This window comes from Carassius carassius, chromosome 33, assembly GCF_963082965.1.
Source record: "Carassius carassius chromosome 33, fCarCar2.1, whole genome shotgun sequence".
Lineage (NCBI taxonomy): Eukaryota > Metazoa > Chordata > Actinopteri > Cypriniformes > Cyprinidae > Carassius > Carassius carassius.
In genome coordinates, this window is record NC_081787.1 from 6,962,729 (window position 1) to 6,984,829 (window position 22,101).

General features: G+C 38.2%; 1 protein-coding gene across 1 annotated transcript in view; it reads right to left on the minus strand.

Annotated features, from left to right (window-relative positions):
* LOC132113617 (phospholipid-transporting ATPase IG-like) overlaps positions 1 to 22,101 on the minus strand; it is a 64,564-nt gene that overhangs the window by 7,844 nt on the left and 34,619 nt on the right. The window contains exons 3-28 of the mRNA XM_059521472.1: positions 19,185 to 19,274; positions 13,767 to 13,847; positions 13,098 to 13,205; positions 11,785 to 11,913; positions 11,340 to 11,428; positions 10,604 to 10,654; positions 10,171 to 10,235; positions 9,998 to 10,079; positions 9,362 to 9,512; positions 8,904 to 9,101; positions 8,046 to 8,198; positions 7,001 to 7,185; positions 6,849 to 6,920; positions 6,642 to 6,715; positions 5,089 to 5,192; positions 4,710 to 4,891; positions 4,363 to 4,629; positions 3,649 to 3,826; positions 3,440 to 3,542; positions 2,814 to 2,959; positions 2,664 to 2,723; positions 1,955 to 2,082; positions 1,735 to 1,870; positions 1,588 to 1,653; positions 1,396 to 1,499; positions 1,073 to 1,226 (exon numbers count right to left, since the gene is read on the minus strand). Of these exons, the coding sequence (XP_059377455.1) occupies positions 1,073 to 1,226; positions 1,396 to 1,499; positions 1,588 to 1,653; positions 1,735 to 1,870; positions 1,955 to 2,082; positions 2,664 to 2,723; positions 2,814 to 2,959; positions 3,440 to 3,542; positions 3,649 to 3,826; positions 4,363 to 4,629; positions 4,710 to 4,891; positions 5,089 to 5,192; positions 6,642 to 6,715; positions 6,849 to 6,920; positions 7,001 to 7,185; positions 8,046 to 8,198; positions 8,904 to 9,101; positions 9,362 to 9,512; positions 9,998 to 10,079; positions 10,171 to 10,235; positions 10,604 to 10,654; positions 11,340 to 11,428; positions 11,785 to 11,913; positions 13,098 to 13,205; positions 13,767 to 13,847; positions 19,185 to 19,274 (3,156 nt within the window). The remainder of the gene's footprint in view (positions 1 to 1,072; positions 1,227 to 1,395; positions 1,500 to 1,587; positions 1,654 to 1,734; positions 1,871 to 1,954; positions 2,083 to 2,663; positions 2,724 to 2,813; positions 2,960 to 3,439; positions 3,543 to 3,648; positions 3,827 to 4,362; positions 4,630 to 4,709; positions 4,892 to 5,088; positions 5,193 to 6,641; positions 6,716 to 6,848; positions 6,921 to 7,000; positions 7,186 to 8,045; positions 8,199 to 8,903; positions 9,102 to 9,361; positions 9,513 to 9,997; positions 10,080 to 10,170; positions 10,236 to 10,603; positions 10,655 to 11,339; positions 11,429 to 11,784; positions 11,914 to 13,097; positions 13,206 to 13,766; positions 13,848 to 19,184; positions 19,275 to 22,101) is intronic.

The following is a 22,101-nucleotide window of genomic DNA, read 5'->3' on the forward strand; positions in this document are numbered from 1 at the left end:
TATTACAAGTTACATTGGTCAACAAAGTTTTTGTTTCCCATCTAATACAGTTCATTAGGCTATAAATTATACATTTACTATGAAGATTAATAACTGAAAAAATGTCGTAATTACTAGACTTAATTTTTTAAAACATGACCATACATTCCATTTTCTCTCTATAGGTGGTTTTATTGGAAGGGCTGCATCACCTACCTGTGAGGAGGCAGAGGGCAGATGAACGCCGTATGCTCATCTCTGGCCTGAAAGACTGCTTAACTAGTGTCCCTAACAACAGAGACTGCCTACAGCGTGTGCTCAGTTCCTCTGAATAATTCAAATGAATGCAAGGTCTAATTATTGTTTATTGATTCTAACAGTTTTGGTAGCCACTCACAGCAGCACAAGGTGATGGAAGTATTTGTGCTTGACTAATGGAATAAAGAGTATTTCAATCAGAGCGATACATAGGAGAAAAATCTACAGGAGTCAAGCAGAGGACATCGGAGAAGAGTGATAGTAACAATTAGACTGACTGACTTCCTGTCTGTTTGACCAATCACAACTATCCAAACCATTCACAGCCTTAAAACAAGGCAAGATTTCTGTTAGGAAAATAGTCAATGGAGTAATTCATGACAGTCAGGGGGAAGTAAAGAAAAGAGATGCTGGAGAAGTTACAGAGAGTATATGAAAACAAAGTTGAGGTATTAAAAGGTAAAATAAGGTTAAAAAATGAGCAAATATGAATATACCAAAGGTAGGGAGTTAATGCTGGGTTCAAAGAAAATGTGACTCCGTGTCCCAACCAGGTGTGATGTGATAAAGCAACAAGTGAAGAAAGCTTTCATGCTTTCACGTAAATCACAGCTTTAGTGCAAACCAGCCCAAAATCCTGCTTCACATAACTGTACAACTTCAAATATCTTGTAATTGGCTGTGACTGCGTCACATCACACCTGGATAGGACACGGCGTAAGATGAAAGAAGAACAGAAGAGTAGGTAAATCAGGGAGAACATCAGAAAATAGGATGGATATGGTAGAAAGGAAGAATTCAAAGAGAGCAGAGGAAAAGGGAGGGAGAAGTATACCTGTGAATGGTGGCCTCTGGGCTGGCGAAGTACCACCAAAAGGATCTCTGGCAGCAGACTGAGGAGGATGAGGATGATGATAACCAGCCAGGCAGACACTGAACTCAGCATGTTGGCAAACACAAAGTACAAACGCTGCTGCTTCAAAAACGGCCTTGAAAACAAGAGAGAGAAGGAAAGAGAAAAGAGAGTCAGATAAGTTGACTTACGCAGCTCAATCTGACACTATACCAATTTCATTCTACAAAAAAAGCTGACTGGAAATGATCAACAGTGGAGCCGCTGCACAAAAATCACTAGTGGAAACTTTAATGTTTCCTCACCATATGATGCCTCCCCAGAAGAAACTGAAGAAAACATAGAAAGCCAAAGAGCCCCAGATCACGAAATGGTTGATCCACGTCCAGTGGCGTGTGTCCAGAGCCAGCTGAGAGAGGGAATAAAGTCAGTCTCTGACAAATAAAGATCTGAGATACTTTTTATAGTTCTAGACAAGGACCAATCAAGCCACCAACCTTCAATGTAACAGTGAAAACAAGGACAGTAAAGACAATTGTTCCATAAGACCAGTTTCCAAAGACCTGAAAAATGGAAGGATTAAATCAATTGCAATTTCCAATTTTTCATTTACAGCCATATTAAACTGCACAACCAGCTCTAACCTGCCCATTATCTTGCAGGGCTGGATTGCTGAACAGGAAACGGACTCCAAAGAAGAACATGAGACCCTGAAAAATTCCTAATAGTGTCCAGTAGAGGAAGGGGCGCCAGCGTAATATGGCATTATTGGCTATTTCTCTGTAAGAAGTATAAGAACACAGTATATTAGCAACAGCAAGGTACAAGTTAAATCAGCAAAAGAGTTGCAGTCCAGGATGGTACCTGTAGAGAGCGGCGTTGTGCAGCAGGATCTCGATGGATATGTGCTGTTCCAGCAGGCTGTAGGCCAGAATGGGCATTGAGGTGAAGCAGATGTTGTACATCGTCAGATAGGCTGCGTCATACAGGGGCTGGGAAGGGGAACGAGGGGAAGGACGGGCACCAGGGAGGTTAATACCACGTTAAGGAGATCACACAAATTTAATGCACACAACAAGAGGGAAACTCTTGACTGTGTGGCTATATGCTTGATACATATACATAAAACACATGCTGGAAAGTGTGAGGACGAGACCCAATTACACAAACAGAGACTTTTAAGCAGTTAATAGGGTTATTTTTAATCATTATATATATATATAAAAATTTTTTTTTTTTTTATACAGGTGGCAAAAGCAGAAGTGACAGGAAAGGAAAGAGATTGGACACCACGCTAGCCAGATTTGAACCCTGAGTTTGTTGAGTGCCAAGGAAAAATTTGCTCACACACTAACCTATGTTTGTATTAGATTATGCTTGTTTTATGTATACACATATACAGTACATACATACATACACACACATATATATATATATATACATATATATATATATATATATATATATATATATAAGATGAAAGAAGGGCAGAAAGAGAGAAAGGAAAGAGCAGAGGAGAGGAACCTGCTGGGACGCAGTCTTCTAAAAGGCTCTTTATTTGTACATACTGTACCTGCTGAGAGTATCCACAGAAAAACTGGTACAGGAACTGAGGTAAGATGAAGCAAAGATTCTACAGGAGAGGATAAGAAACATTCTAAAACTTCAAGAAGATTTCCTAAAACAACTACATTTATATTTACAGACTGAATGCCAAACGTACCTTATAAAAGAAGTACTGGACGAGATGCGCAATGCGCACATAGTAGAGATGCCCATGAGCTAGCAAAAGCTTCTTTAAATGTTTGAGTTTAGGAATGGCGTAGTCACTGTTCCTCACAGCTTGACGGCCCTCCTTACCTTTAATACCTGAACACCAAATATTAATGTCAACACTCCATCGCGGACAAAATGCTGAGCAAGATATGTTCACCTTAATCATCAAGAATACAGTAAAAACTGTGACATTGTGAAATATTACAATTTAAAATAACTGGGTTTTATTTTAATATTTTTATTTTTATTTAATTTATTCCTGTGATGCAAAGTTGAATTTCAGCATCATTTCTCCAGTCTTCAGTGTCACCTGATCAGCATTCTAATATGCTGATTTGCTGCTCAAGAACATTGTTTTATCACCAATATTGAAAACAGTTAAGATTCTTTGATATACCAAAAGTTCAAAAGAACAGCATTTATTTTAAATCTTTTGTAATATGATCAATGTCTTTACTGTTACTTTTGATCAATGTAATTTGTTCTTGCTGAATAAAAGTATTAATTTCTTTAAAAAACTTTTAACAACAAACTTTTTAATAGAAGTGTACATGATATATGACGAGGTCTCACCAATGCCCACGTGTGCCTCAAGGATCATGCTGACATCATTGGCCCCGTCGCCAATGGAGAGAGTGATCGGGGAACCTTTGGAGTTCTTCACCATCTTCACTATCTAAATTGGATAAAAGGGAATTTTAGCCAACTAATTCATGAAGTATAAGTGCATGTTATTATAGGCACCATAAAGTGCCGGCAAAGTGGCGGTCTGCAGGCGTGACCTGAGCTTTCTGCAGGGGGGCCATGCGGCAGCAGAGCACAGCAGTGCAGTTCTGGCAGATCTGCAGAAAGAGGCTCTTGTTCAGAATGGCATCGTCATCATGTGGTGGGTTCATCACTAACGACAACGTCGCCCCATCTACGATGAAGCCGTAATCCTGATTTGCAGTAGACCAGCTCCTGTAGAACAAAAATTACACTAGAGGTCATTAAATATAGTACACAACTGTACCCGAGATGCACCGATATAAAAATTCTGGCCAATTATGATTAACTGACAATTATATTTTTTATGATTTTATGTAATTTTTTTATGTCATTGTCATTTAATGATTAAATGACAAATTTAACACACAAAAAAATAAAATCTACAAGTAAATTAAAACATGATTTTTATATAATGTAAATAATGAAAAAATATATAATTTAAAGTATATAAATGTATATTAATTTTGAGATCAAAAGATTTGCTCAAGATTACAATAAATAGTAATTAAAGTATTAATTAGTTATTAAATTTGTTTTTTAAGATTAACTTAGATTAGTGTTAAAACACTCACCCATTAAAAACTCAATAGTGACAAATATTTAATTTCAACTGATAAATGAAAATGAAGTAGTAGTAGTAGTACAAGAAGAAGAAGTCTGTGTAGTCTTATTATATTTCGAAACAGTTGCAAACATTCACTACAAAACCAGTAGATCAAAGGTCTGACCTGGTGACCCCAGCTTTGACAGGCGGGATGTCCAGTACTGCTTTTTTATGGTACTCCTGTAGCAACTCTTTAAGTTTCACATCACGCTTTTTATGCTCATCCTTCAGTGTCCGCACAGTCAGTTCCAGTAGCTCTGTACCCCGCTGGAACAGACGACATGCATAGCAGGTGGACTTTGCCGTCTCCATTTTGTCCCCCGTCAGCACCCAAACCTTCATCCCAGCGCCCTGTAAGGCCTCCATGGTCTCTGCTGCCTCCTCCTGAAGTCTGGGACACAAGATGTTAAGTTATTCAGAATACTCCTTTGAGAAAACAACATGTCATAAAGGCCAATTTAGGATACCAACCGGTCCTCCACAGCAGTCGCTCCAATCAAACTCATCCCCGTCTCCACCTGGTTATATACAGAAATGAGTCTCTCCTCTCTATCCTGTAGAGCCAATCTAGCCTCCCTTAGCCCAGTGTCTGCCATAGCATATTCCTCAGCACTCAGCTTCTTATAGGCCACACACAGTGTACGGTAACCATCCTGGTAAGCAGAAACATGCAATTAGGAAAGAATTTACTGACCTTTTCAATATTTCATGTCTTTACAGGTCATCTCCTTTCAACACAGAGATATAATGAATGAGGTTTATGCTTTATTCCAGTCTAAAAGTCTAAATGAGCATATAGCTCTGCAAGAAATGCTGCAAGACCTCATCATGCTGAAATTTATTGTAATACCGTTGCATTTCGCTCAACATGCATGCGAATCCTGTCCACCTCCTCTGGTCTGACTCTTGGGAAGATGGAAGAATCAGCTCCCTTACAGAAAAGCAACGTCTCCCCTAAATAAACAGTAGTGAAGGTGAGAGACATTCAGAGTGATCATCTTCAGAACTCACAAACACAATGCTAAGATGTTCAGGGGGGTTGCTAAGTTGCTGCTTGTACAGAGTGGTTACTGACTGCAAGTATAAATTATTCAATTTTTTACTTCCCAACTATTCATTCTGAAGTGAAAAACATGCAGCATCTTAAGCTTAACAAAAAGACATGACCCAAAACAAAAATACTAAATATTATAGAGTCAAAAAGAAATAAATTCAAATAAGAATAATTAAAAAAAGCAAATCTGTACTTGGGTCCCTGCTTCAATGCAAACCTATGGCATTATCTACCAAGTCTCATAGCTAAAAATGTCATACCCCCTTCACATTAGGGCTGCACGATGTGTCGTTTAAGCATCGATATCAAAAATGTACGAATCCACGATAGTCACATCGCAGGATGTGCGATGTAGGCTGTCGTAGCTGATCCGTTATTCTTTACCCAGACGGGCCAGCTTCTCCCCGGCCCTTGACGAATGTGAGAGAGAGAGAGAGAGAGAGAGAGAGAGAGAGAGAGAGAGAGAGCCGCGCGCGCACGCTCCGCTTTTCAAAAAAAAAAAAAAAAACAACAAAAAACTATCCAGTGATAAAATGTTTTCTGTGTTGTCAAATCTTGTGCGATATCCTAAACTGCTGAGATTACACAATGCATGCCGTACACGTCTGATTCGTGAACTAATGATTCCTTTGAACCGATTCAATTTAATGAATAGTTTAAACAACTGACCTGTCCAACACTGAACTCACGAGACGTCTGAATTGGTGTATTAAAAAAATCTGTAACACTTTACAATAATGTTCCATTTATTAAACTATTTAACTACATTATTTAAAATGTATTATTACTAAACTGCACTTCTACAACATTGCTAATTTCAACATTTAGGCTATAGCCTTCATTGTTGAAATCAAAAGTAGTATAAAACAGTATTTGTTAACATAGTTAATTAATGCACTGTAAAGTAACATTACCAAACAATGAACAGCTGTGTTTTTATAAACTAAGATAAACAAAGATTAATAAATATAGTAACAAAAGTATTGCTCGTGGTACGTTCATGTTAGTTAATATGTTAACAATTCAAACCATATCCTATAGTTACAAACAAATAATTTACTCTAATTTAAATAATACTCCGTTTAAATCATTTAAAATGAGAATGTAAGTGTGCTCACCCCATTTTTGTTTATAAGAAAAAATTAGATTAGATTTTATATCGCAATATATATCGCAGAAAAATAAAATAATCGCAATGTAATTTTTCCCCAATATCGTGCAGCCCTACTTAACATGGTTTGTGTTACAGGACAAATTATGCACATGTTATTTGTATATTCAAGTCTACAACCCTGAGTATGAGTAATAGCAAAAGTCTTAGCAAGCATCACTAATGATCTCCAGCTCACCTGAATTGTTCTGCACGATGACGCTCATTCTCCGCCTAACAGGGTCAAAGTTTAGGACATGGAGCAACTTGTACCTGAAACATTAGATACATCTTATGTATATCCTAAACTGAAACATTTGAAAACATCTAAGGGTGTAAGTAATAATGCACCATATTAGCAATATCTCTGATGTCAATGTCTCTGATTTCAAGGGTCATAACTCACTCCTCTATATCATTTTGCCTGTTCTTTATCTTCATACACTTGTTCTCTAGACCAAGGAAGGTGAAGCCGTATCTGAACAGGAGAGAAGTAATGCCAGTAAGAGCCTACAACGGTTATTATCAGACCAAAAAAGAAACATATCATTATCTTACTTCATGGCTCCTTGCACCAGAGCGATCTCATCAGGAGAGGATGCGATGAAGCCTGTTTCCTGCTCTGGCTGGGGCAGCAACCCATCGATCCCATCAACTTGGTCCACAAATACTTCTGATCCAGCTTCCTTCACCTGGACCGTGTGACACAGACACAAGGCCCGCAGGAACAACTCCTCTTTCTCCTAATACATAGAAATACAGAAGCATGCAAAATGACACATGCTAAAAACATCCATATTTGTGAGAATTACAGTTAATAAAAATAAATAAATAAAATACAAATATTAGATGAACCCTATTAAACTAGATGAAAAATAGAAATGTTTTGCAACTAACTGAAATTTAAAAAATGTTTTGGGTGAAGAACTAAAATGACAAATAAATATAAAATGAAAACAAAAGAAAACAGCAAAATTACTCAAACTTTAAAATTAAAATGACAACTTAAATAATAAAACTTATTAAAAATGTTAATAAATACTACAATAATATATTAATAATCCTAATATAACACTAGGTGCGTATTAGTGACTTTACAAAAAAAAAAAAAAAAATTATTTAAATAAATCCCAATTGAGAAATACTTGATTACACCATTTATTTTATTCAATTTGTTCATATTTATGTATAACGTAATAACATTATATTATTTATTATATCATTACATCATATATTCATAATATAATAATCTCCAATATCTTCTTTATCTAGAGGTAATTAGTACAATACCGTATTAGTTTATCAAAACTGCTAGATATCAGTGAAATTTCAATGGTATCAGCATTGATTACTAACATTTTGGTATAATGACAACCTTAGTATACAGATAATGAGCACTACACACTAACAAGGGCCCTTACAAAAAAAGTGCTCTCAAAGGACTGCCGCTTTATGATGAATATGACTGTGTTAAAAAAAATTATAATTCAGAAGGTCTGCAGTCAGTTTACATATTGAGGTGTACACATCCAGCAACACAATCCGTAAATGTAAAATCAATCCCATCTGAGGTCCTTTGGGTCTCAGAATGAGTGTAACTCACCTGTCCAGCCATCTGCTGCTGGTTATTCACAGGCCCGTCCACCTCGCTCTGGGTGTCTCTGTATCTGTACTGGAAGCCATCTATACAGCATTCAATGAACTCCATGTTGTTCTGGGTCAGCGTGCCGGTCTTGTCTGTAAATACATATTCCACCTGCAGGGCGCAGACAAATGTTGACCTTAATGACTATAAACCCAGGCAATAAAGCACATTCCCAAATTACCAGAGTTCCGACGATAAGGATGGACAATTAATTTGCGACAATACCAGTCTGCTTGCATAAATCAGTTTAACGAAGCATGGCCTGTAATTTAGAGTAATCATCTGCATAACCAGCCAAGGTGATCTATGACCTCACTGCCCATGGAAGAGCCAGGGACAGTTCAGATTATATTCATCAGAAATCATTTGACCATTCGGAATGAAACACATTTTATTCTACTGTACATATAATTACAAAGAGCTAAAAAGTCATATTTGATCTGAGATTTGAACAAATGGCGTTTTTCCACTGCATGGTACGGCTCGGTACGACTCACTTTTTGAGGGTTTTCCACTGTGTAATGTGTACAGTTTTTTTAGTACCACCTTGGTTGAGGTTCCCAGCTGAGCCGTATTGATACCAAAATGAGACTTGTAAACACTGCAGAGCACTGACTGGTCAGAGAGAATCGTCATCTGGATTTGTGACGTGAGACACCAAGGCAGCGCAACTATAACAATACATTTATAATCCCACCCACTTTGAAGTGGTACTAAACTACGGTGGAAAAGCAAGACAAGCCAACCTAAAAAGCGAGCCAAGTCGTGCCAGGCCTAGTCATACCACGGAGTGGTAAAGCGCCAAAAGTGTCTAACCTGGCCAAGTTCCTCATTGAGGTCTGAAGTGTTGACAAGAGCGCCTTCTTGGATCTCCGGGTCAAAGAAGTCTTTATCCCAAGTGATAAAGAACGAACCCAGGAATTTCTGCATCTCCACAGTTACATACATGGACACGGGGATTATAAAGTTGAAGAGGACCATGAAGGAGAGGAAGTCTGTAAACATCTTCAAATACTGAAACAAAGACAGAACACCTGCATTCAGTCTCTTTAAAGACACAATATCATGGCTGGAGCAGCAAAGAAACCGAGATTAAGCATAAACCTAATCCCTAATTATGATTTATTAAATTTGATCTGTGTAAGAGCTGGCCACTGCCACCAGAGACCAGATTAACGCTAAATTTATATTGCATCAAGAATGTCTGATGATATATGAGGAGTTGCTAATTGATTCATGTAATCATATTCGAATCGGTCAGACAGACTACTCACCATATTAGTGTCTTTCTCCTTCTGAGTCTTCTGGTTGTACCAGGGCTCATCCTGACCTTCTTTGCTCTGCCATACATACTTTAGTGTAGTACACACAATAGCTTTACTGATGAGGATACATAGATACACCAAAAGAAAAGCATTGATGGATCTGCAAAGGAGAGAAACCATACACGTGATCATAAGCACTTATTCACGTTAAGTACATATATAAAACCACATAAACACACCAAAATAAGAAAATGTTTAGTGCACAGCAACACTAAAGTTTCTCTGATTTAGTACACTTTACTTTTATTTATTTTACTATTTATTTTTATTATGTATAGATTATCAATATGATTATAGGGGATAAATAAAATACAAGTATTATAGATTACTAGTTATATGAACTTTGGTAGAGATTAATCTTTTAATTTAATTGTGATTCATAACATTTTGATTTATTCGATTTGATATTAATTCAGGAAGATTAATGTGGAGATACAATATTTTTACATCCACCCAAAAACAGATCCATCTTGTTATCTGCAATCAATATCGGATCATTCAAATGAACACTGCTAATAATCCAAAAATCAATATTTCAACCTGACTGCACACTATACTATACTGCTGCTCTCATCACTGGCTTACTTTTCCACAGCTGATCGTTTCTGAGATTTGCCCTGGTAGTTGAGTGCCATCTTCGTCTCCATGCCCGTGTATACTGAGACACCTTTAAAAGAAAAAGCAATGAAGAGTGATTCAGGTGAATATAATTCCCCATTATCATAAAATTCCTCTAATTAAAAGGAGCCAGAGCCTACCGTAAATCTTCTTGGTGTTTTTCAACGTAGCACCTTTTAGGAGAAGGTTTTCTGGGCCCAAAGATCTAAATTAAAGCATAAAAACAAACAATTATGTCAATAAAGACACATCCTGGCATCCAAACCCATGTTAAAGTGGCTCCTAATGAGCAGCATTGCTGGAAATATATAGGCTGGTTTGGCCTGCCCGCTCTCGTGAAGGACACGGCGTACAGCCTCAGAAAAACATTTCAAACAGTCCAGTGACAAATGGAAGAGTGTGTGCAAGACTTGAGAAGCTGCCAGGCCGGCTTTACATTAATGCTGCCATGGCATTACGGGTCGATGGAATAATGATCTGAGGCTAATGCAAGAGGAAAAGACAGAGCTGAAGTGACTAGGAGGTACCGTGGGATATAGTGGGCCCATGGGAATGGACCAAAGACGGTCTCACCTTACTACTAGCTCCTGCTCCAGCTGGTAAATGTGCATTCGACCCACAAACCTGCAAGAGAGCAAACAAGCTTCAGTCAAGCACGTACGCACTCACATATGTCCTCTCAACCACAAACCCACATGGAAAAAAGGCTGACGTCCCATCAGTGCAATCAGAGTACTTGATGAGGTCATCCTGAAAACATTCAGCAGAGGCAAAGAACTGATGCACATGCATTAGTGTTTGATTCATTTTATAGAGTCTCTTTCCCCATTTAAGAGCCCTGATGATAATATCTGTATTCCGGTACAGTACTCTATGTAAATGAGCCGTGTACGAAATGAACCAATTACAGGGAAGATACCCATTGGTGATGACCCAGCAGTCTGGCATATTGGCAAAAGCCCTTTGAAGTTTTTTTTTTAACAGACTGAACTTTAGCAGGTGACATCTGGTGCTCTAGAAATCAGAAATGCAAATGTTCTTCTGCCTAAAGAGGCTTTAACGAGATGTGGTTAGTAAAAGGGGGCGCTGATGAGTTAAACTGCTATTACAGTCGGAGGCCATGGACCGCCTCTCTAAATTGTGTTTGTTTCGAGGTCTGTTTGTTCTTATACTCAAACAGAAAGGCTAGATAGTGTCTGACTTTTCCATGGAATCACACCATTAGCTGCTGATCCGAAATCAAACAACCTACAGAGATGAGATCAAGGGATTTCGGTTAAGTGTGTGTTTGTGTTAGAGGAGTTTGTACTTGTAGAGGTCAGGCTGGGGTTGTTCACACTCGATGGTGGCAGTAAGAGCCTGTAGGTCCTTCTCATTGTCTGACACCGTGTAGTGTGTCTGGAGGAAAGACAGGCAATTTAGTATTTCAGGTCATGTTGTACACACTAATACAGATTAGTGGAAGTGGGAGGAAGATGAGGAGCAGAAATACGATTATGACAAGATCTGGGCCACCTATTTAAAGAGTTTGGCTAAAGGAGACTAAAGGAATGATATATGAATCCGTATCTCATATTCTGTTTATACCTGAACAGAAATCACACCAGATGATTCTTATTTAAAAGTGCAAGGAAAGCAAAAATGATAGTATAACATCTATATTATATCAAGAACATTATATTTGTGCAGAAGTGGTTACAAACAGAAAGACAGCAGAAATTATAAGAGATTGAGTGAGAGGTGCATAAGCTCACTTTGTGGTTGGATTCTCCATCCAAGCTGGCTGTGGTGACAAAACAAGTGCCATCTTCCCGACTGGACTCCAACAGAATTAGGTCACAGGGAAAGGTCTCGTCCTCCACCACTTCAACCACATCACCCACCTGACCAGAAACACACTGACATTAACACACGACTCAAGTCTTACACACGACCAAAGATCAGCGCTTCTCAATTGCTGGGTCGCAGGTCTATTCAGATTCAAAATACAGTGCTAAGTGCAAAAACTTTCATATAAATCATTTTAAAGTAAAACATAATGAAAAAACTTAGTTACATCCATGAGTCTCTTGTTTTAAACAACTTCATCCTTTAGAAATCATTCTAACATGCTGATTTGCTGATCAAACATTTATTATTATTATTATTATTATTAACATCACCAATGCTAAATGCAGGTGTGCTGCTTAATATTTGTTTGTGGAAAGAGTGATCAATTTTTTCAGGATTCTTTGATAAACAAAAAGTTAAAAGGAACAGCATTTATCTAAAATATAAATGATTTGTTTTATTACGTTATAAATGCCTGTACTGTCACTTCTGATCAATTTAATGCATCCTTGCTGAAAAAAGAAATCATGCCGCTCCATTTGAAAGCAGGTGATGGCGATTTAGCACTAATCATGGAACGAGATTTACTGACTAGATGCGCATGATCATATCGTTAGATATATCACCCAGCCCTAATATATATATATATATATGTGTGTGTGTGTGTGTGACCCATGACCACAAAAAGTCTTGGTCACCAGTCGCTGGTGTATATTTTTAGCAATACCAAAAAAACATTGTACGAGTCAAAATAATATTTTTCTTTTATGACAAAAATCATTAGGATATTAATTAAAGATCATGTTCCATGAAGATATTTTGTAAATTTCCTACCGTAAATATATCAGAACATAATTTTTTATAAGTAATATGCATTGCTAAGAATTCATTTGGACAATTTTAAAGCGGATTTTCTTAGTATTTAGATTTTTTTGCACCCTCAGATTCCATTCAGATTCAATATCTTACTGACCTTTTGAATGGTAGTGTATGGTTATAAAAGTGGTTATCGGCTAAAACACAAATAATTGACATCCAGCTAGCCGTATTGGCAAACTCTTCCAAACATCTGTGACCAAAACTGTTTTATAGTCTACAACACATTTGTTCCATCCCGGCTGTAAACGCCCCTAGTGGCCATACTTGTCAAAACGTGAAGTACGGCAACTTGCCAACACCCTGATCCCACGGTGCCTGTTAAATGAGACCTGGCAAGGGTGCAGCAACTAAAAGGTACCTTGATCTTCTCACTTTCCTTCTTCACCGACCGGCCGTCCTCTAACACTGTCACCAGGTACTTATTCACCTCTTTGTCTGCTTTATGCCGCAGCCAGTCCTCATAACCCTGAGGAGAGAGACAGAGAATGTGAGCGAACAGTATGCTTGTGTATAAGAAAACTGCAGGAGGAGGACTGAGACAGTCTAATACACTTCTCACATTCAGAAATAAAACAGTTCTCTGAAAATGACACATGTAATGGTTTCCATCACATACAGTAGGCCTGTATTAATAATGGAAAATGTGCACATGAGCTGAGGGAGTCGAGTCATTTGAAGTCAAAGCTGGCTGGGGTCACATTGTTCCCTAGGCTCTTATTTCAAAGCCCAATTAAGGCCTGAGCCCCTCTCAATGTGAGGCCACAGATATCTGGAAGGAAGTCCACCTTTCATTGTGCTTTTCAAAAAAGGCTCGCGGCAGGCGGCTGAAAAAAGCTGATCCTAAAACAATACATCTAAAGCTGCAGGAGGACCAGCAAGCCCCCCCGATTCATTTGTTTTGTGTGTGAGAGATGGAGTCCAGGGTCAGCCGGAGTCTCGGCTGGGGTCAGCATTATTTAAACAGTGACACATGACTATAAAATATCATGTGCTTTAGTGACAGCTAAAGATGGAGAGATGGACAAACCTGTTTGATGGCTGTCACTGTGATGACAAAAAACAGAGGTAAACCACTGGTCACGGGGCTGGTCGGGGTATCAACAATCACCTATAAGCGGAGACACACAGACTTTTTAGCAGAGCTGATGCAAAATTTAAAAAAAGATTTATTTTTTTTTAAATTGCATTTATTTAAAATTGCAAAATTGCATTTATTATTTATTATTATTTATTTATTATTTAAAAATCCACTTGATAGTAATGCTACCATTAAAGGCAGATGAAATTCTAGTTATCGGTTACCTACTATTCCTTTGGGTGTACTTATATAAACAATATTTTGTATACAGTTGCATCATGTCCCTTCCTATTGAGTATCATGCAAAAACAATTCTGGTTTTACGTGTTCATGACAGGAGTTGAAAACTAGGAACTTTGCACAGGCAGGTTGGTAGGTGATTGCATCAGACTGTTCCCACACAACACTGCCATTCAAACGTATGGGAGCATAAGATTTGTTTTGAGGAAACTTAACTATTTTATTCACCAAAGATGCATTATATTTGTCAAAAGTAACAAATGTTTTTGTAATAACGGAAAATTCTTTAAATTAATGAATGAAAATGAAATTAATGCTGCTTTTGAGCTTTCTATTCATTAAAGAATCTGGGAAAAAAAATCCCGATAAATCACGATAATAAGAAATCAGCTTACTAGAATGATTCTGAAGCATCATGCGACACTGAGGACTGGAGTAATGATGCTGAAAATTCAGCTTTGCTAATAACAGAAATAAATTACATTCTAAAATATATATTCAAACAGTTATTTAAATTAAAATTAGTTTTGATTAAATAAATGTAGCCTTTGTGGAAATACTGTAATGAGGGACTTCTTAAACTTTTTTTTTTTAATCTTACCGACACCCAACTTTTGAACTGTTCTGTATAATGCGCAAAATCTTGTGGCTATACTTTTTAAATTATGAATATATAAATATATATTTCTATAAATTAAGGATTTTCAAACAATACAGATTCTAGACAATATATCCAAGTCGATAATTAATTTCATGCTATGGTTGAGAACCAAATATGGCCGATATATTTAAATTCTACAATTTTGCCAAAATCAATTAAATGTACAGCATCAAAAACAGATATTCATTTTGAGATTTGCTCTCTGGTAATCAAAAGTATGTCACAGCCGCTGCCCAGAGAGGCTCACTTGTATTAAACTCAAACAAACCTTTGTTGATGTAAATTATTCTTTTATGTAAAACTGTAAACTATAAAACAAACACATTTTCAAAATGGTAATCATTAAAAATTATGGACCTAATGTTTTGAAAACGAAGCTATAAAGGTTCTAGAGCAGACCGATAACTGTCAGTAGTTGTATAATGCAGCTGGAGATGAAAAACATATCGCGTCATAACCACGACAGCTTGAGTTCAACCAAGGTCCAATTGCTGGAAACAGTAAACACCAGTTTAACCCGCGAGAGTGCACAAACTCTTTCAGGAAACCGGAACTCTTTCACAACCACTTGGTGTTATAAATACTTGCTCTATGTTTGTATTTATGGGAGAAAAAAAATAGGGTAAGTTATGAAGTCAAGTTCACAGAGATGTGAACATTTTGTTCGTCTTACGAGCCACAGCGAACACAAGACACACTGTGTCTTCCTCTTATACCCTGCAGGGCCCGTCTAAAAGAGGCCAGCGCGAAAACCACTTGCCACAGTGAGAAACAACATCTTCACTGCAGAAAATGGCTCAAACACAAAGATGCCATGTCGGTGCCAAAATTCCTGTGGGGAGAGACTGTAAAGCCGGCAGGACTTCCGAAGGTGAAAGCCCATCTCAGACCAGCAGCACTCCATCTCAAAGAGCTAATAATCCCCATCATCCTGATCACACACACACTCAACACACAAACACTAAAAAGTGCTTTCAGCCCTTACTCAGTCTAAGAACCCATCTGTAACATCCACACACACACACACACACACACAGTACTTCACTTTTGGACTGAGCCATTAGACGACATCTGAAGCGCTCTGTGATCCGGCCAATCATGAAACCTCCCTCTCCTCATGTCACACACAAGCCGTTACTTAACAGCCACAAGTTACAGCTCGCAGGCCAACCCTAATGCACTCAGGCATCTTTAAATCCTGCCCCACAGCTTATGCTAAAACAACACGCTGCAGCACTGTGAGAAACGAGCGGCGTTTGTGTGCACGCGTGTTCACAGGAGCATAGTGGCATATCAAGGGTTAAAATACCTCTCAGTTACCAGGTGTCTGCTAACAGCTGTTTAGTGGCATTGCTGTCAGGAACAGAAAGAAGAAGAGAAGAAAGAGGGCCTTTCTTGCTAATTTGCAACACCTATAGGAGAAGCACCATTAAAAGGGTAGTTAAATTATGAATGGAAATTCTCTCATTCAAAAACATGACTTTCTTTTTGCAGAACACAAAAAGACATTTGAGAAATGCCTTATTTTCTGTCAATACAATGAAAGCAAGTTGAACAAAGAATGCAGCTGAATACCACCCCTTTTTCCCATGTGGCAGGTGTGTTCCTCCTCTCTCTCTTCTTTCTCTCTGAGACTGGCCCTTCTCCACGAGAGCCAGGGCTGAGTCTGGGATTCAGTCAGTAGAAAGCGCTTTAATGCGCTCGTGGCTCCTGCAAGTGATGGATGTTGTGGGGGCCAGCATCTGGATGGAGCCCACTGCGGCTTCCCAAGATTAAAAATATTGAGAGATGTGGCCCCACAAATTGCCGAGAACAGTCTGTCCTACAGTATGCTTTTCTTTGCTTTCTGTTTTTAATACACACACATATAGGCGTGCGATGGGAGTTTATTCCCCTGGATCACTCCGTAACCGACAGCGCCACTGATACAGTTCATCAGCGACTGTAATGAAATAGTCACTACTCTGATGAAGTGCTGCCCCTTCAATGCGTTTACGCTCACACAAAACACACCCACCCATCACTGCCAGACCCACCTCGCTAGTTCCACCTCGTAGACGCAAAACACCATCCATTTAACCGCCGCCTCAAGGGAACCAATTCCCAAAGCTAGTGCTGAACACATCAGTTAACGTCAAAACACCTTACAGAGGCAGACACACAACATGTGAGTTTCTAAATACCAACACAAACCTTAGTTCTAGTTCTGAGATTAGACTGCTTAATTTAAAAAAAAAACATTTTTTAACATATTTTAGTGATGTAATAATATAAACACTACCAATTTCTGTAAAGAAATAAAAATAAAAATTCTGTCACATTCAACTCTGTTGTGAATCAGCACCGATCTTGTTTTCAGTGACATAAAACAGTATAGATAAAAATAAATAACTTTTGATCATGATAAACTATGTGTCCTATGACTGTTAAACATACAGTATAGTTCATGGAATTCATAATGTCGGTTGGTTGGTTGCTTTTTGTCCTTGACTGTAAAACGTATCTGCAGGCTTGCATCCCTGTGTGTGTTTGCACAGTCTAAACCAATGTTTCCTCAACTGGTGGGTGACAAGTATGTTCTGTTGGTCTGTTCTAGTTTAAGGCAGCAGCGAAAAAAAAACTCTAAATGCAAATAATAAAATGAAACCAACTATATTTTGCAATAAAATGACTCATAAATGCTTTAAGGACATTTTTGTATGGTACAAGGTCTTTGTATTGAGTTTAGTCACCCCTTTAGGTCTATTGTAAAAAAGTCCTACAACAAAACCAGAGATTTTTTGTTACAGTTGCCACTACAGATATGCATCACAGTCTGGAATGACATTTACGGGCATCATGTCTTGCCTTTTAAATAACTTTTTAATAACTAGAATTATTAATAACCAATTTAAAATGATCATTCTAAACAGTTCAGAATAGTTTGATGAATCAATGAATCATATTGTACATGCGTTGCTTCCTTCCATCCTTCACATTCGTCTACTCTAAGATATCTGCAAAAAATAAAACATTTTTTCTATAGCCTTTACTCAAGATTATGTGCTTGTTTCCTCTTTATGGTTATGCACTTCCACTTGGCTGAACACTGACTGCTTGTTAGCACAATCCCTCATCTGTATTCACACACACACACACAGTCATTCAGGTATTTAGAACATTCCAGCAGAATGTGTGTCAAAATGTGCGTGTGAGAGACCGAGATCCCCCTCAACTCCTCCCCTCCTTCTGTTCTCCTCTCCTCCCATCTCTCTGAAGGCACGCAGTGCTATTTTTAGCATACTGGTGCTTTTTTATCAGTCAGTGTCTATTTGTGGCTCTAAAGCATTACAGAGGGCTTCCTGGCCGCTGACGTCAGCAGTGCTATGCTGCAGAGGCGTACAGGGAAAAGGAAAGAGAGAGAGAGAGAGTGAGAGAAGGGGGAGAACAAAGAAATGAGTAAAAGAGAGGAGGTAAGGAACAAAAAAAATGGCAGGATGAAGACACGGGGAGACAGAAATGGGCATAGACGATGGTGCTTTTGCAATGGGCCTCAGGAGACTCGCACATATCTTTTCTGAGGCTGGTGATATAAGCGTAGTTCTTGTGTGACAGGCGCGCATGTGTGTGTCTCCCTCGTGCAGTTATTACAGTGGGCCGCATGGGGAGAGCTAGTCAGAGAGGATAAGAAGCCCCTCCAGAGAAAAGCAGGATTAGTATTTGCACGCCAGAACCAGGCAAACACCTTGGGATCTCTCTCTCTCTCTCTCTCTCTCTCTCTCACACACTCACGCACACAGCTTTTAAGTAAGAAGGCATCTTGTTAGAACCATAATGTCATGTTAAGCACGATAATGTCAAATCTATATGATCGATAACATTTCATTTGCATAATCTCCGATGCTTAGTTTAGAGAGAGACACTGGATCATGAATTAAATCCAAAAAGTTTTTTTCTTTTTCTGTAAACTACTTTTATCTATAAATTTGCTGATTTCAAAAGATCTGTCAGATGCTTTTTGTGTATTTTCAAATGACCACAAATTCATGTTTCAAACAGAGTTTGAGTCTTTTTGATCCATTCATTAAAAAAATTGGCTTACATTTGTGAATAAGCCAGCAAAAACGGTTAAAGATTTTTTTTTATTCCTATATCACCACATTCAAGTTTGGGGTCAGTAAAAAAAAATTCAAACAAGACCATATGCTCTTCAGCGATCCACCATTACCCTTTTTTAAATACACACACTTGTCTTAACCGCATCAGCTGTTTACACGTTCAACTCGCTAGTTTAACTAAGGTCGTCTTCATGTGCTTCATGAGGCTTCCCCCTCTCACAGGTCCAATGACATCAAATCAGCATGGGGCAGAACCAGACTGGCTATGAGTCACACATAAACACACTCGCATCCTCACATACACACACAACACAGTTTGACTCTCTGGGGATGGTAAACGCTTATGACTGATCAAATGCACTCACTTACCTGCACCAAAAATATAATGAGGAAGTAAAAATTTGCAATTCTTCTAAACTGCTCGAATAGGTTCTTTGGCAGGAAGTTCCACACTGTGTACTAAGAAAGTGAGAGAACATAGCAGAAAAAAAAGTGTTAAACAGTAACAAGTAACAAAAAAACCAACAAGTCAATTACTTTATTTAAAGTTGTAAAAAAAAGATTTTAAAGGATAGCTCATCCAACAATGAAAATTGTGTAAATTTATACTCACTTCACAAAGCTATTATATGTCTTCAGAAGACTGGTAATATAGCGCACAAGTTACATGAATTAATTTTATGGCACCTTTTGTCATTTTTGAAGCTTATCAGCTACAGTTGCGATTCACTTTCATTATATGGAAAAGCAGAATGGACTTTTTGCAAAATCACACTGAATTTTTAATTTTAAGTGAACTATTCCTTTACAGCAAAGCGAGTGTAAATCCACAACCTGATGAAAAGCTGGAGGAAGGATTAAATTCATTCAATATTCATCAGCTCCCGTGTTTGTGATTTTCTGGGAGAGGGAGCTGAGACGACTTCAATAGCTCTGGAGCTCTCTGATGTGTGTGACCGGGCGGCAGCTCTCTGCAGGCATTACATTGATTTGGATTAGCGATTTATCACCTTCCTTCAGTGAACCCCAGAAAGGGGAACCTGCCACATGAACCGCTTGGCAGTGACCCGCTATCTATTCACCTCTCTTTTTAGAAATGGACGCAGTGGCATAAGCGCACAAGTTCACAAATACCAATTAACATCAGCATTTAAGGCTGAAACTAGTACAAACATAAAAGTGTTTTATATTTTTCATCGATGCCATGGCTGTTAATCATTTAATATCATTTTACAATAAAAATATTAATATAATTTTAGATTTAATATATAATACTATTTCTATTTAACAAAAAAAATATACAGTCGTTGCCAAAAATATCAGCCCCCTTGGTAAATATGATCAAAGAAGGCATCTGGATTCTTTTATTTTAAAAATTCACAAAAATGTATCCTTTCATTGGATAAGAATTTAAAATGGGGGGAAATATCATTATGAAATAAATGTTTTTCTCTTATACACATTGGCCACAATTAACGCCCCATGATGCCATGTATTTAAACAAGATGTCCAGGACCTCCAGCAGAAATATAGGCCCACGACATCAAAAATACAGCTGTATATTTCATTATACACATGGGGTACTTTTTATCTCTGTGTTCACCAAACCCATCTTGAGTGTTTGCTGCTAAAAAGCTCATTTTTAGTTTCATCTGACCATATAGGCCAGTCCCACTTGAAGTTCCAGTCATGTCTAATAACTGAATATGCTTTAGTTTGTTTTTGGATGAGTTAGGAGAATTTTTCTTGTTTCTATGTAGGTTCTGTTTGACAATTTTTTTAAAGGTTTTCTGCACCCGAGATTCAACTATTTTCTGCAATTCTCCAGCTGTGATCCTTGGAGAGTCTTTAGCCACTCAAACTCTCCTTCTCACCATGCATTAGGACGATATAGACACACGTCCTCTTCCAGGCAGATTCGTAACATTTTATATTGATTGAAAAATTCTTAATTATTGCCCTGATGGTGGAAATGGGAATTTTCACTGCTCTAGCTCTTTTCTTAAAGCCACTTCACCAATTTGTGAAGCTCAATTATCTTTTGCTGCACATCAGAAATATATTGATTTGGTTTTTCTCATGGTGATGGATGATTAAGGGAATTTGGGCTTTTTTTCCATCCTCTTTATATTTCTGTGAAACAGGTAGCCATGGCTGGATAATTTCATGTTTATAATCACGCTGGAGTGCTCAAAATTGTGAATATGAATGGGAATATACTTCAGAGATATTTTACTAATAAGAATTTTGAGGGGGGCCAATAATTGTGTCCAACGAGTATTTGAGAAAAAACCTTTGAACTCCTGGCAGGAGTATAGCATGTCACACTGTTTGAATTTCAGCTATCCAATAAGCCAAATAAATGCAGACAGTGACTGGATAATGTGGGAGGGGAGATAAAGACAGAGAAAGACACTGAAAAATAACTGGAATGTGGACAGCTATTGCCACCTAATATAACCATCACTACTAAATAAGGGATCTTCATGGGTGAAGAAAGTGAGAGAGGGCAGTTTGGGGCACCTGCAATAAGATAAAAGGGAATGCATCATTATTTCTAACAGAGTAGATTTTATACTGAGGTAAAGTAGAGAAGCTGTGGCAGGTCTGGACCTCTTTAGAAGAAAAACAGGGTCCAAGGGATACCATGGAGAAAAGGTTATGGTGAGTTAGAAGTGGGTATATGCAAAGCAGATGAATAGAGAATTGTAAACTTCTCAGTTCAGGTAATTAAAGTGTGTTTAGAGGCTCATGGCAGAGAGGAATAGATACCACAGCACAGCCACAGGTCTGATAAATCTATTACTTCTTACTCCCTTGTTTCTTATTTCGTATCTTTAAACACTCCTCATCTATCGACTGAATGAGGAGATTCAGGAAGTCCCACAAGATTAAGAGGTGCAGAGTCAACCATCCTGAACACTTGAGCGTTAATTGCAACTATGTATTTATCAGCACTGCTCTGACAGGCAAATTAGCGAGTTTTGTGGGGTGGAAGCGGGTGCTAAGATTTACTGCAGTTTGCGAAGAGATAATTATGAAAGAACAGGGAAAAAAACAAAAAGGAAAGAAAATGGAAAGGAATTTCTAAATTCAAGCGCAGTATTAGGGTCCCAACAGTCTCTTCACACCTGGAGGAACAGGTGGCTGAACACCAGGGCTCGAGAGAAGCGTGTTGCAGCCGTACTCTCCACATGCGGCTGCTAATACGCTCTCATGTGTAAACTCTGTGGTGCAGTTGCCATGGCATTAAACAACACTGGCTAATTATGAGCTAAAGAAAATT